Source organism: Coregonus clupeaformis, chromosome 30, assembly GCF_020615455.1.
Source record: "Coregonus clupeaformis isolate EN_2021a chromosome 30, ASM2061545v1, whole genome shotgun sequence".
NCBI classification, from domain to species: Eukaryota; Metazoa; Chordata; class Actinopteri; order Salmoniformes; family Salmonidae; genus Coregonus; species Coregonus clupeaformis.
In genome coordinates this window covers 3,329,971-3,341,374 of record NC_059221.1, presented here as the reverse complement: position 1 = coordinate 3,341,374, position 11,404 = coordinate 3,329,971, and the positions used below count along the sequence as shown (strand labels likewise).

At 40.4% G+C, this 11,404-nt stretch overlaps 1 protein-coding gene across 1 annotated transcript in view; it reads right to left on the bottom strand.

The window, feature by feature from the left end:
* Window positions 1-5,032: 5,032 nt before the first annotated feature.
* The window catches only part of LOC121545499 (oxysterol-binding protein-related protein 2-like), a 35,438-nt gene continuing 29,066 nt past the window's right edge, over window positions 5,033-11,404 (bottom strand). The window contains exons 9-14 of the mRNA XM_041856062.2: window positions 8,997-9,086; window positions 8,580-8,700; window positions 6,509-6,634; window positions 6,291-6,414; window positions 5,893-5,983; window positions 5,033-5,757 (exon numbers count right to left, since the gene is read on the bottom strand). Coding sequence (XP_041711996.2) covers window positions 5,655-5,757; window positions 5,893-5,983; window positions 6,291-6,414; window positions 6,509-6,634; window positions 8,580-8,700; window positions 8,997-9,086 — 655 coding nt within the window. The 3' untranslated portion in view covers window positions 5,033-5,654. The remainder of the gene's footprint in view (window positions 5,758-5,892; window positions 5,984-6,290; window positions 6,415-6,508; window positions 6,635-8,579; window positions 8,701-8,996; window positions 9,087-11,404) is intronic.

Below are 11,404 nucleotides of genomic sequence, written 5' to 3'. Positions count from 1 at the left end.
AAAAAGCATTGTGTATGTGGCTGGCTTGTGCAGACTGTTTAATTAAAAACAAAAAGTTGTATTGGGAAACATATTGGTCTGTGTAGAGTTTCTATACATGTTGTGTTTGTAAAATGAGAAGAAAAAAACCTTCCTCAAAAGGGATATCCTGGCTTCCATTAATTGGATGGTGTGTAAAAAAGAAAATCTAATTGAAAAAAGCAACAGAAAATAAAGACAGAGACCCTAAATGAATAAGATGTTACATTCACTGTTGTAAGTGCAATGAGCTATACTTCATGGGCCATTTGCAAACCTTGTGTATGTTTCAGTGTATTCCTGTAAACAGTTGTAGTAGACTTGGTGCATCATGTCATGTAATGTGATGAATGAAATAATGACCTTACAATACATTTAAATCAGGAAAATATTAAAAGAGAAATACAAAAAAATACTTGTCTGTAGTACTTTGTCTAGAATTAGAATAAATACACAGATCATTATAGTGAGCATTCTATAGCCCTGTTTATACCTGCCTCTAACTTGCATCCTTTGTCCTGATCTTGTCCACATTCTGATTATGCCCACATTTTCAGACAGGTGTAGACGATTAAAAGACTCATTGTGATCTGATTGTGATCTTCCTCACCACCTCCGGAGGTAGTCAAGCCAAATTCGGATCTTTTTTTCACTAATTGGTATTTTGACCAATCAGATCAGCTCTGAAAAAGATCTGATATGAAAAGATCTGATGTGGTTGGTCAAAAGACCAATTAGTGGAAAAAAGATCAGAATTGGGCTGCCTGTGTAAACGCAGCCTAGACGGATCTGGACAGAGAAACCATTTAAATCATCATTATCCCGCCTTCTAAAATCATTAACAGGTGACACTATTGACTTATGGCATTAATGTCTTAAAATAAAAATTATTTTGAAAGAATAGAGGTCAAATAATTTAAATACAGGGAGGGGCCAGGAGATCTGGTCACAATGCGGACGGATATGAGACCCATTTTCATACAATGTGTAGACATATTTCTGAAAATGTGGGCACAATCAGAATGTGGACAGGATCAGGACAAAGGTTGCATGTTAGCACCAGGTATAAACGGGGCTTATGAGTGAGAGAACGCATATCATGGTCACTGTCTCTGCTGCTTCTCCATAGACAAATGCACACAGTCAGACTGAGTTGGTGGCGTACAGTATAAATGCTAATGTATGGAGTGAGGGGGAGTCTTTTCTGACAACATACAGTACAACCGTATTTAGAGTCCATAAAAATCATACTGGCCATTCTTTTGAGAAAAGCTTTCCCTTCCTCCATACTTTACCACAATGATCATGTTTAAATGGCAGGGGCATAGATTAAACTTGATTTTAAATGGAAAAAAATATAAGAATTAAGGTCTGGATTCAAACAGAAGAGCCGCATAAAAATGTAAAGGTGATTTCCGATTGAGCCGACATACAGCATTTACTGTGAATGCAGTATCTGCGAACGAGGGAACATTGCCTTTAAATTTAAATTGAGCTATAACGCGGATCTTCCGCGACACAGATTGAATCCAGCCCTAAGTGAACATCTAATTAGAAACCCAATGGTCAACAATATTATTTTTCTAGAAAAAAGCATGTTGTTAAACTAAGATTTCATTAAATTTTCCCCATAAACTAGTAAGCTGCCCAAATTACAGAAATGACCCATTAAAACTTTCACCTCAAAATAAAACATCTGGAATAATGTTATCCCAAAAGGTTTGTTTAAATACTAGAAAAATAAATCAATTGCACAAAATAATATGCTACTGGCTTGTGATTCTACTGTACTAAATATCTCTGTGAGACACAGGGCATAAGAACATATATTTACATACAGTCAAGAGGATTTTCAAAATGTTAAAAACGCAACTTACATAAGCTATTATACAAATAAACAACACACAACACAAGATAAAATCTACTTTTTTAATGTTGGTACATTAGTCTTAAGATGCTAGTTAAGAAATTAGCATTTGATGAAACAGTGTGTGGATATAACCAGAAGCAGTGTGATCAGTTTTGCATACATTTCCTGTACATATGGTGAAAAGACACTTCTGCTGAGACCTAAACATTTCAAAGTGTTACTGACAATAATAAAGTACTACATAGAGAGATGGGTTAGAAAAACAAATGTCAAAAACATTTGACTGATAAACCTAAAAACATCTTAAATATTAAATGAAATACAGAAAAAAAAAAAAAAAAAGGAATTGGAAAATCAGTTTACTGAGGGCTCTATTCAATCAGATCCGTTATAGCAGACATCCGCATGGTGGTTGTTTTGGCAGTGTTGGAGGTAGAACTGCGTAAGAGCTGTCAAATCCCCAAGTGGTTCCTGGTGGACTTTGCCATTGGCTGCACGGAGTCACATTAAGAGAAATCTCATGCAGCCTTGTTTACAAGTTAAAACACTGGAATGTGAGATTGAACCTACACCTCCATTAGGCTTACTGACATTTTTATTTTTTTTGTTTAATAATTTTCAATTTGAGTGTCATTATTTCTATATAGCCTACACTTTCTCCTTCTGAACTTCTAACGCGAGTGGGACATGTGGCTTCATGACAATGATCAAGAGCAGCTGCTCACCGATTTGACAGCTCCAACCCAGTTACACCTCAGACACCACCAAAACATCAGCTATGTGGGTGTCTGCTATCGCCGGTTAATGCTTGATCTGATTGAATCTAAGCCTTAAAAATGTAGGCACTAGTATAACCATGGAAAAAACGATCAATCAAGATAGGACATGATCAAATGCTTCTTGGTTTGTCATGTCTTTTTGCCACATTGTGTTACCCATTTCTCCAACCCCCAGCAATTCCACAAAAACGAAGACATTTGTGATAGCAATATTCAGTCAAGATCAAATTGCTCTAAACTGTAAATTCATCTTTATAATACTTTATAAAACAGACTACCATGGTGATCCACAGACCAATTTCAAACAATCACTTATGAGATGGGTTCATCTACAGTCAAATAAGCTGCCAATACAGTCATCTAAATGTCGGTTTGGCTGCCGGTGACAAAACTAAAGTACGCAGAGACACTCAGAGCTATTGGTTGGTTGTATAGATTTTGGCGGTCATTTCAAATGCAGTGTGGTTCAGGAGAGTAGGCCAGTTTGTAGTGCAGGGAATAAAGTGGATCCTGGGAAACCAAACTGAATCCCCCTACGTTTCACTATTGTTTCACTTCAAGAGATTCTGTTTGGATTCCCATGAAGAGTATTCCCAATGGTCAACATGGCATGTTTTACTAAACAGACACTAAAGTTTGCTGCTTTTAAAGACCTACAGAGCAGAAGCACATTGGTTTACACTTTGATTCATGCATGTAGGCTTAATCTACAAGGCTTCAATGTAATGTAATGTTTACCGCAGTACAATTAACTGCACATTAATCCCCAAAAATATATTATATTTCTGTTTAAAAATGATTTAATGCCAGTCTTTTATAAATAACAACTTACACATAATGGCTGACCATTATGAAAGAGATTGGTGATGTGAGTGTGGTTTAAAGCTACAGAGCTCCTAACACAAGGAAGGCAACAATATGCTTACAAGGGAAGCTGATAATATTATACAATGACTTCACTGTATATCGGTTATAATTCCATCAATTCCAAACTCACTTTGAGCTGGTAGGCCAGTTTTACGGTGATTAGCTAGCTATATTTTATAAAGTAGGTATTTACATGCTTTATCAAGCTCTAGTGATAACTATTATTTAGTCCTTGAGGTTACAATTATCAATTAATTTAATCATAGCCAATGACTGAACAGCAAACCACCCTCGCCAGTCATACCTGTAGTTAAAAGGAACCATATGGCTTTAGATTCTGTACAAATCATTAGTCATTCATACACACTTGCAAACAGACAAATTACTCTTCTTATAATCTTATTAACCGCAATTGTTATTTTCATGACTCATGATTACTTTAACACTAAGTTGACTAACTAGGTAAACAGTGGCAGCTGAATGTACTGTAGGCCACTGCCACAGAGCTAGGGGACACTAACGCTGTTAGCTAGCTAGCCAATAGCCATGCAGCAGAGTAACAAAGGGATATTTTGTGATGGGAGAATGGCTGACTGACTGACGGGCTGTATTCACAGACTGAGCACTGGCCAACGTGTATAGATACATGTGTGTGATTGGCAAATGGTCAAATGGTCATTCCTCTTATTCTTATCTACACATATAAATTACATTACAGGTAGTGATGAGAAGCTCGACCTCTGGATGTATATAGGGGCAGTGATGTAAAGTACTTAAGTAAAAATACTTTAAAGTACTACTTAAGTAGTTTTTTGGGGTATCTGTACTTTACTATTTATATTTGTTTCAACTTTTACTACATTCCTAAAGAAAATGATGTACTTTTTACTCCATACATTTTCCCTGACACCCGAAAGTACTTATTACATTTTGAATGACAGGAAAATGGTCCAATTCACACACTTATCAAGAGAACATCCCTGGTCATCCCTACTGTCTCTGATCTGGCGGACTCACTAAACCCAAACACTTTGTTTGTAAATGATGTCTGAGTGTTGGAGTGTGCTCCTGGCTACCTGTAAATGATGTCTGAGTGTGCTCCTGGCTACCTGTAAATGATGTCTGAGTGTTGGAGTGTGCCCCTGGCTATCTGTAAATGATGTCTGAGTGTTGGAGTGTGCCCCTGGCTACCTGTAAATGATGTCTGATTGTTGGAGTGTGCCCCTGGCTACCTGTAAATGATGTCTGAGTGTTGGAGGTTGCTCCTGGCTACCTGTAAATGATGTCTGAGTGTTGGAGTGTGCCCCTGGCTACCTGTAATTTAAAAAATCTAATGGTGTCATCTGATTTGCTTAAAATAAGGAATTTGAAATTATTTATACTTTTACTTTTGATACTTAAGTATATTTTAGCAATTACATTTACCTTTGATACTTAAGTATATTTTAAAACAAATACTTTTACTTTCACTCAAGTAGTATGTTACTGGGTGACTTTTACTTGAGTCATTTTCTATTAAGGTATCTTTACTTTAACTCAAGTATGACAATTGGGTACTTTTTCCACCACTGTATAGGGGACATGCAGACCTGGTTGGAATACTCCATGTGCGCTTGGTTTAGCTTGTCAGGTGCAATGGGACCAATGGAATAGTCCCAAAAGTGCAAACTCGCCATGCCAAGCAAGTTACATCAAACTAAAATATTTCAAATATTTCAAATAGGTATTCGACCCAGGTCTGATAGGGAGTAAGGGGAGGGGTACCCACAAAGCACTCCTGTTCAGGAACAAAACACAGTCTCCTCCAGACTCCGTTTCTGTTCCTTTCTGCTTTCACCTTTGATGCCTCCAACATGTCCCAAAGAATCTCCAAACCAATGATCAAAGGAGCATCACATCCCTGATTTCACCTTGACTGTTTGTTCCATAACTGTTAGAAGACGGGGGAGGGTTGTGCTAACAACACATAGATGCATGTGTTATACAAGGAGAGGCTATCGCCACTTCAGAGTTCCAATGGGAGACTGTGTGGTGCTTAGGACAGGAGTGTCAGCGGACTGGCAGGAGTGTAAGGGAGGCTGAGTGGATGTTGGGGGGTGTTCCCATGGAGCACACCTGGATCAGTAGATAACAGGGAGGTCAGAGTAATTCCTATCGAAGTAGCCCCCTGTGTAGACCCAGTCCTGGGATGACGTGTAGGGGTTTGTGCCTGACTGGAACCATCTGGAAGACACGATAAGACACGATTATGGTTATTATGTTTTACTTTCAAAGATATACCACCGTAGACCTTTTTGTTCTGCAAGTACTTTACAAAAATTTTAAAAATCTTCAAATGCGAGGACGCTCAGTTGTCACCTAGTGGACCATTCCTCCTTGTCCTTGGAACGGTCTTTCCGTGCCGACCTCTGTTTCTCCTCCAGCCTCTCTTTCTCTCGACTTGCTTCATCTGCACATACAAGAACAGTGGATCTTATATGACCTATTGGGTATTGGGGCATATTCATGGTCCTCCTGACCACTGTATTCTTCTGTAGTTAGAAGCTGATACACAACCCTAACACTAGTTTCAATAAACCAGCCTCTAATAATTTGGCTGTGTGGATATGTGGCAAGCACTGACATACTTAACCCCCCTCAAAAAAACAACAATGGAACCTGAACACAAAAAGGAAATGTGAATGCATCACCCCAAAGGAACGGTAGAGGGCAGCATCATGTAGGCTGTGGGGATGTAATAGATAAAACTTCATTACCCATGTCTCCGTTCTCCATGGCTCTGATGTCGGGCCGCAGGCGGCAGTCTGTGGGGGCCAGGCGGTCTTGCATGCCAGGCTCCAACTCATTCAGCGACATGGCAAAGTTAGTGAAGTTATACATCTGTAAAAACAATATTATACAGAATGAATGCCAAAATGTATGAGTGTATGTGTGTATGCTGTTGGGTATACGCTAAGCTGTGTTTGTGTGTTACCTTAGCAGAGTGTTGGGGTCGTGATGATATCCTCCACAGCAGGGTGCTGCCAGGGATCATAGCTACTGTCTCCTGGACCTCAGGCATGTCATCTGCATCATCGTTGTCTGCCCCCTCAGGCTCCTCCTGCACACACACACAAAAATAGCACTGCTTACAAAATCTAATAAAATATGTGTATTTTCCTTCTGAATAAAGCAATAACATCAGAAATTACTTCAGCAAGGGATTAGTCTACTTCATGTACCATGAATATACCATATCTACTACATACAGAATACTGTACTATGAAATGAACGTACACTATAATGTTCTCACAGGTTCACTACACATAGTAATAACATACAAGCTACAGACTACTACAGAGACCGAGACTACTTGTCTCGTTTTTACCTTGACATTATGTGATGGCATGCTGCCAGAATCATCAGGAAATCAAAATCAGAGGACAGTTATCAAGAGAAGTCAATGTTGTATTACAATGAGTCAACAAACATTAAAAAACACAATATGTACACTACAGTCGTGGTCAAAAGTTTTGAGAATGACAAGTATTGGTCTTCACAAAGTTACTATAGTATACTGAAGTATAATTACAAGCATTCCATAAGTGTCAAAAGGCTTTTATTGACAATTACATTAAGTTTATGCAAAGAGTCAATATTTGCAGTGTTGACCCTTCTTTTTCAAGACATCTGCAATCCGCCCTGGCATGCTGTCAATTAACTTCTGGGCCACATCCTGACTGATGGCAGCCCATTCTTGCATAATCAATGCTTGGAGTTTGTCAGAATTTGTGGGTTTTTGTTTGTCCACCCGCCTCTTGAGGATCGACCACAAGTTCTCAATGGGATTAAGGTCTGGGGAGTTTCCTGGCCATGGACCCAAAGTTTTGATATTTTGTTCCCCGAGCCACTTCGTTATCACTTTTGCCTTATGGCAAGGTGCTCCATCATGCTGGAAAAGGCATTGGTCGTCACCAAACTGTTCTTGGATGGTTGGGAGAAGTTGCTCTCTGAGGCAAAATTGTGAGTGAGCCCACTCGCTTGGCTGAGAAGCAACCCCACACATGAATGGTCTCAGAATGCTTTACTGTTGGCATGACACAGGACTGATGGTAGCGCTCACCTTGTCTTCTCCGGACAAGGTGTTTTCCGGATGCCCCAAACAATCGGAAAGGGGATTCATCAGAGAAAATGACTTTACCCCAGTCCTCAGCAATCCAATCCCTGTACCTTTTGCACAATATCAGTCTGTCCCTGATGTTTTTCCTGGAGAGAAGTGGCTTCTTTGCTGCCCTTCTTGACACCAGGCCATCCTCCAAAAGTATTCGCCTCACTGTGCGTGCAAATACACTCACACCTGCCTGCTGCCATTCCTGAGCAAGCTCTGCATTGGTGGTGCCCCGCAGCTGAATCAACTTTAGGAGACGGTCCTGGTGCTTGCTGGACTTTCTTGGGTGCCCTGACGCCTTCTTCACAACAATTGAACCTCTCTCCTTGAAGTTCTTGATGATCCGATAAATGGTTGATTTAGGTGCAATCTTACTAGCAGCAATATCCTTGCCTGTGAAGCCCTTTTTGTGCAAAGCAATGATGACGGCACGTGTTTCCTTGCAGGTAACCATGGTTAACAGAGGAAGAACAATGATTTCAAGCACCACCCTCCTTTTAAAGCTTCCAGTCTGTTATTCTAACTCAATCAGCATGATAGAGTGATCTCCAGCCTTGTCCTCGTCAACACTCTCACCTGTGTTAACGAGAGAATCACTGACATGATGGCAGCTGGTTCTTTTGTGGCAGGGCTGAAATGCAGTGGAAATTGTTTTTTTGGGATTAAGTTCATTTTCATGGCAGAGGGACTTTGCAATTAATTGCAATTCATCTGATCCCTCTTCATGACATTCTGGAGTATATGCAAATTGCCATCATCAAAACTGAGGCAGTAGACTTTGTGAAAATTAGTATGTGTGTCATTCTCAAAACCTTCGACCACGACTGTACAAGGCCCAATCTACTTTAAAAATAACGTTACTCTTCAAAAGGACATCCATGTTGTGAGACTCACTTACCTGACTCTTCTTCTTAGTCTCTCCCTTCTTCTCAGCCTTCTTGTTGGCCTCGTATGTCTGGGGGTCCACACTCCACATGCACTCAGTCCACTTCCCATAGATCACACAATGCTTCTTTTTACTGCCAGGGACAGAGAGGGGTGGAGACATCAGCAGCCAAATACTGCAGCACCGACAGAGAATTACGGCGTGTTATCATTGTGTGTCACACTCTGTGTGACCCTGATTTAGCCCACTGCAATAAAAGGTTAAACTCCGTCCAATAAAAACACAGATTATGCTTTCCATTGTAACAAGTTATTGCAGTGTGTCACCAAAAATGTCACCAAAACACTTAAAACTGGACCAGTGAAATCAGGACCAGAGAAGTAAGCCATAGGTGGTGTATCAGAGTGCCAATACTTCCACATTCTGTACCTCTTATCCTGAATGTAGCCCTCCACTTTGTGCAGCTCCTTCCCAAACATGCCACATGACTTGAAGTTCAGCACACACTTATCTCCAGTCCTGCTCAGGACAGACAGAGACGAGAAGAATGAGGAGAAAAGAAATAACCATACATTCCCAGACCATTATAGCTCAACTACTGTCTTTAGGGGCGAATCTTAACTACCACAAAAGTCACATTTTCACTTAAGCTTCGTTGACAATGCAGTCCTTAACGCTCAAATCAGTTTTGTTTTTCAAATCCGTTTTGGAATACTAACTGTCCAAACAGCAAGTTACAAGTGACCAAATCGGATTTGCGTGCGCTCAGACTGTAGTCATTTGCTGACATGGCTATGGTAGTTGTCATGGTAATGACAGGGGTGTGTGTGCAGTGGTTCTCATGCTTCCTCTTGCTCAGAAGTTCTTGTGTAGCAAGCGAAAGTGACAACAATGCCTGCCATAGACGTTTCCCAGTAGCTTTGACTGTTTGACTGTATGAACACTTTTTTAAGCCTCAAAGGATAAGACGATCCAACTTTCAACTTCAAAACGAGTCCTTTTTGGCTAACCACAAGAGTCAACTAACTAGCTAGCTGTTCAGCTTGCTATCATATTCACTCATTTGTTTGTAAACAATTAACAAGCTAGTTAGCTACCACGTCATGTTCTTGTCAAACTGTCAACAGAGTAGCTAGCAAGTAACAAGATATGCCAAATAAGTCTAAAAAACACTTGAGGGCAAATAAATCAGATTTCACTGTTCAGACAAGTCACATGGCCAAGTCACATGGCCATGTATCTGATTTCAAATCACCTGTGAATGTGATCTGAATCTGACTTGAGAATATCTGATTCCATGAACTTCTTGGCTGTCCAGACTACAGGAAAAAGATCATATTCAAATCGGAAACACAAAAAAATTGGATCTGAGTCACTTCAAACTGCCAGTGTGAACAAGACTTAACCCATCAATGCATAATTAAGTGAACATTTTGTTAAAGTGGAAGTTAGGATTTTCCCGTGTCTGTTCTGCTGAAAGTGGTGCATTCAGAAAGTATTCAGACCCCTTGACTTTTTCCACATTTTGTTACGTTAAAGCTTTATTCTAAAATTGATTAAATTGTTTTTTCCCCTCATCAATCTACACACAATACCCTATAATGACGAAGCAAAAACATTTTTTGGGAAATTGTTGCAAATTTATGAAAAACACAAAACTGAAAATGTAACATTTACATAAGTATTCAGAACTTTTACTCAGTACTTTGTTGAAGCACCTTTGGCAGTGATTACAGCCTCGAGTCTTCTTGGGTATGACGCTATAAGCTTGGCACACCTGTATTTGGGGAGTTTCTCCCATTCCTCTCTGCAGATACTCTCAAGCTCTGTCAGGTTGGATGGGGAGCGTTGCAGCACAGCTATTTTAAAGGTCTCTCCAGAGATGTTCGATTGGGTTCAAGTCCGGGCTCTGGCTGGGCCAATCAAGGACATTCAGAGACTAGTCCCGAAGCCACTCCTGCGTTGTATTGGTTGTAGGGGTGTAACGATCCATCTACTACATCGATGTATCGATTTATATTCCTATGATCCAACTACATCGATCTGTGCTCGGCGAGTTGGCCTTTTGGACAACATATATCAATCTAACATCGTTTTAAAATGTAATAAATCGATTGTATCGATACTAGGAAATAACCCATTGGATTTAAGCACGTCAGACTTTATATGGATGTTTTTTCTTAGCACTTTTAATGATAAAGGCTTTAAACATTACTCGATTCAGTCTGCCTATCCGTGACGTCATCGCCCCGCGCCAGCAGCAGCGCAAAGGCGCAACGACAACAAAACATAGCATGGCGGACGACAGAGGAGAAGCCGACGAGCGAGAAATTATCAAGCCACCATTGCGGTCCTTACAAGAAACAGGAATCTAGGAAACTTCACCTGCACTGTCCAGTATCCAGGTATTTATTTCAGTCACACTGGTAGAATTTTTGGCTAAAAGGTTACTGAATCGATTTCAAGTCACTGAATCGTTTCGGATCGTATCGTTCTAAATGAACCAATATCGTCCTTGAATCGTATCGACAACCACGAATCGTGATACAAATCGAATCGTTGTTAAAACGAATCGTTACACCCCTAATTGGTTGTGTACTTAGGGTCGTTGTCCTGTTGGAAGGTGAACCTTTGCTGCAGTCTGAGGTCCTGAGCGCTCTGGAGCAGGTTTTCATCAAGGATCTCTCTGTACTTTGCTCCGTTCATCTTTCCCCCGATCCTGACTAGTCTCCCAGTCCCTGCTGCTGAAAAACATCCCCACAGGATGATGCTGCCACCACCATGCTTCACCGTAGGGATGGTGCCAGGTTTCCTCCAGATGTGACGCTTGGCATTCA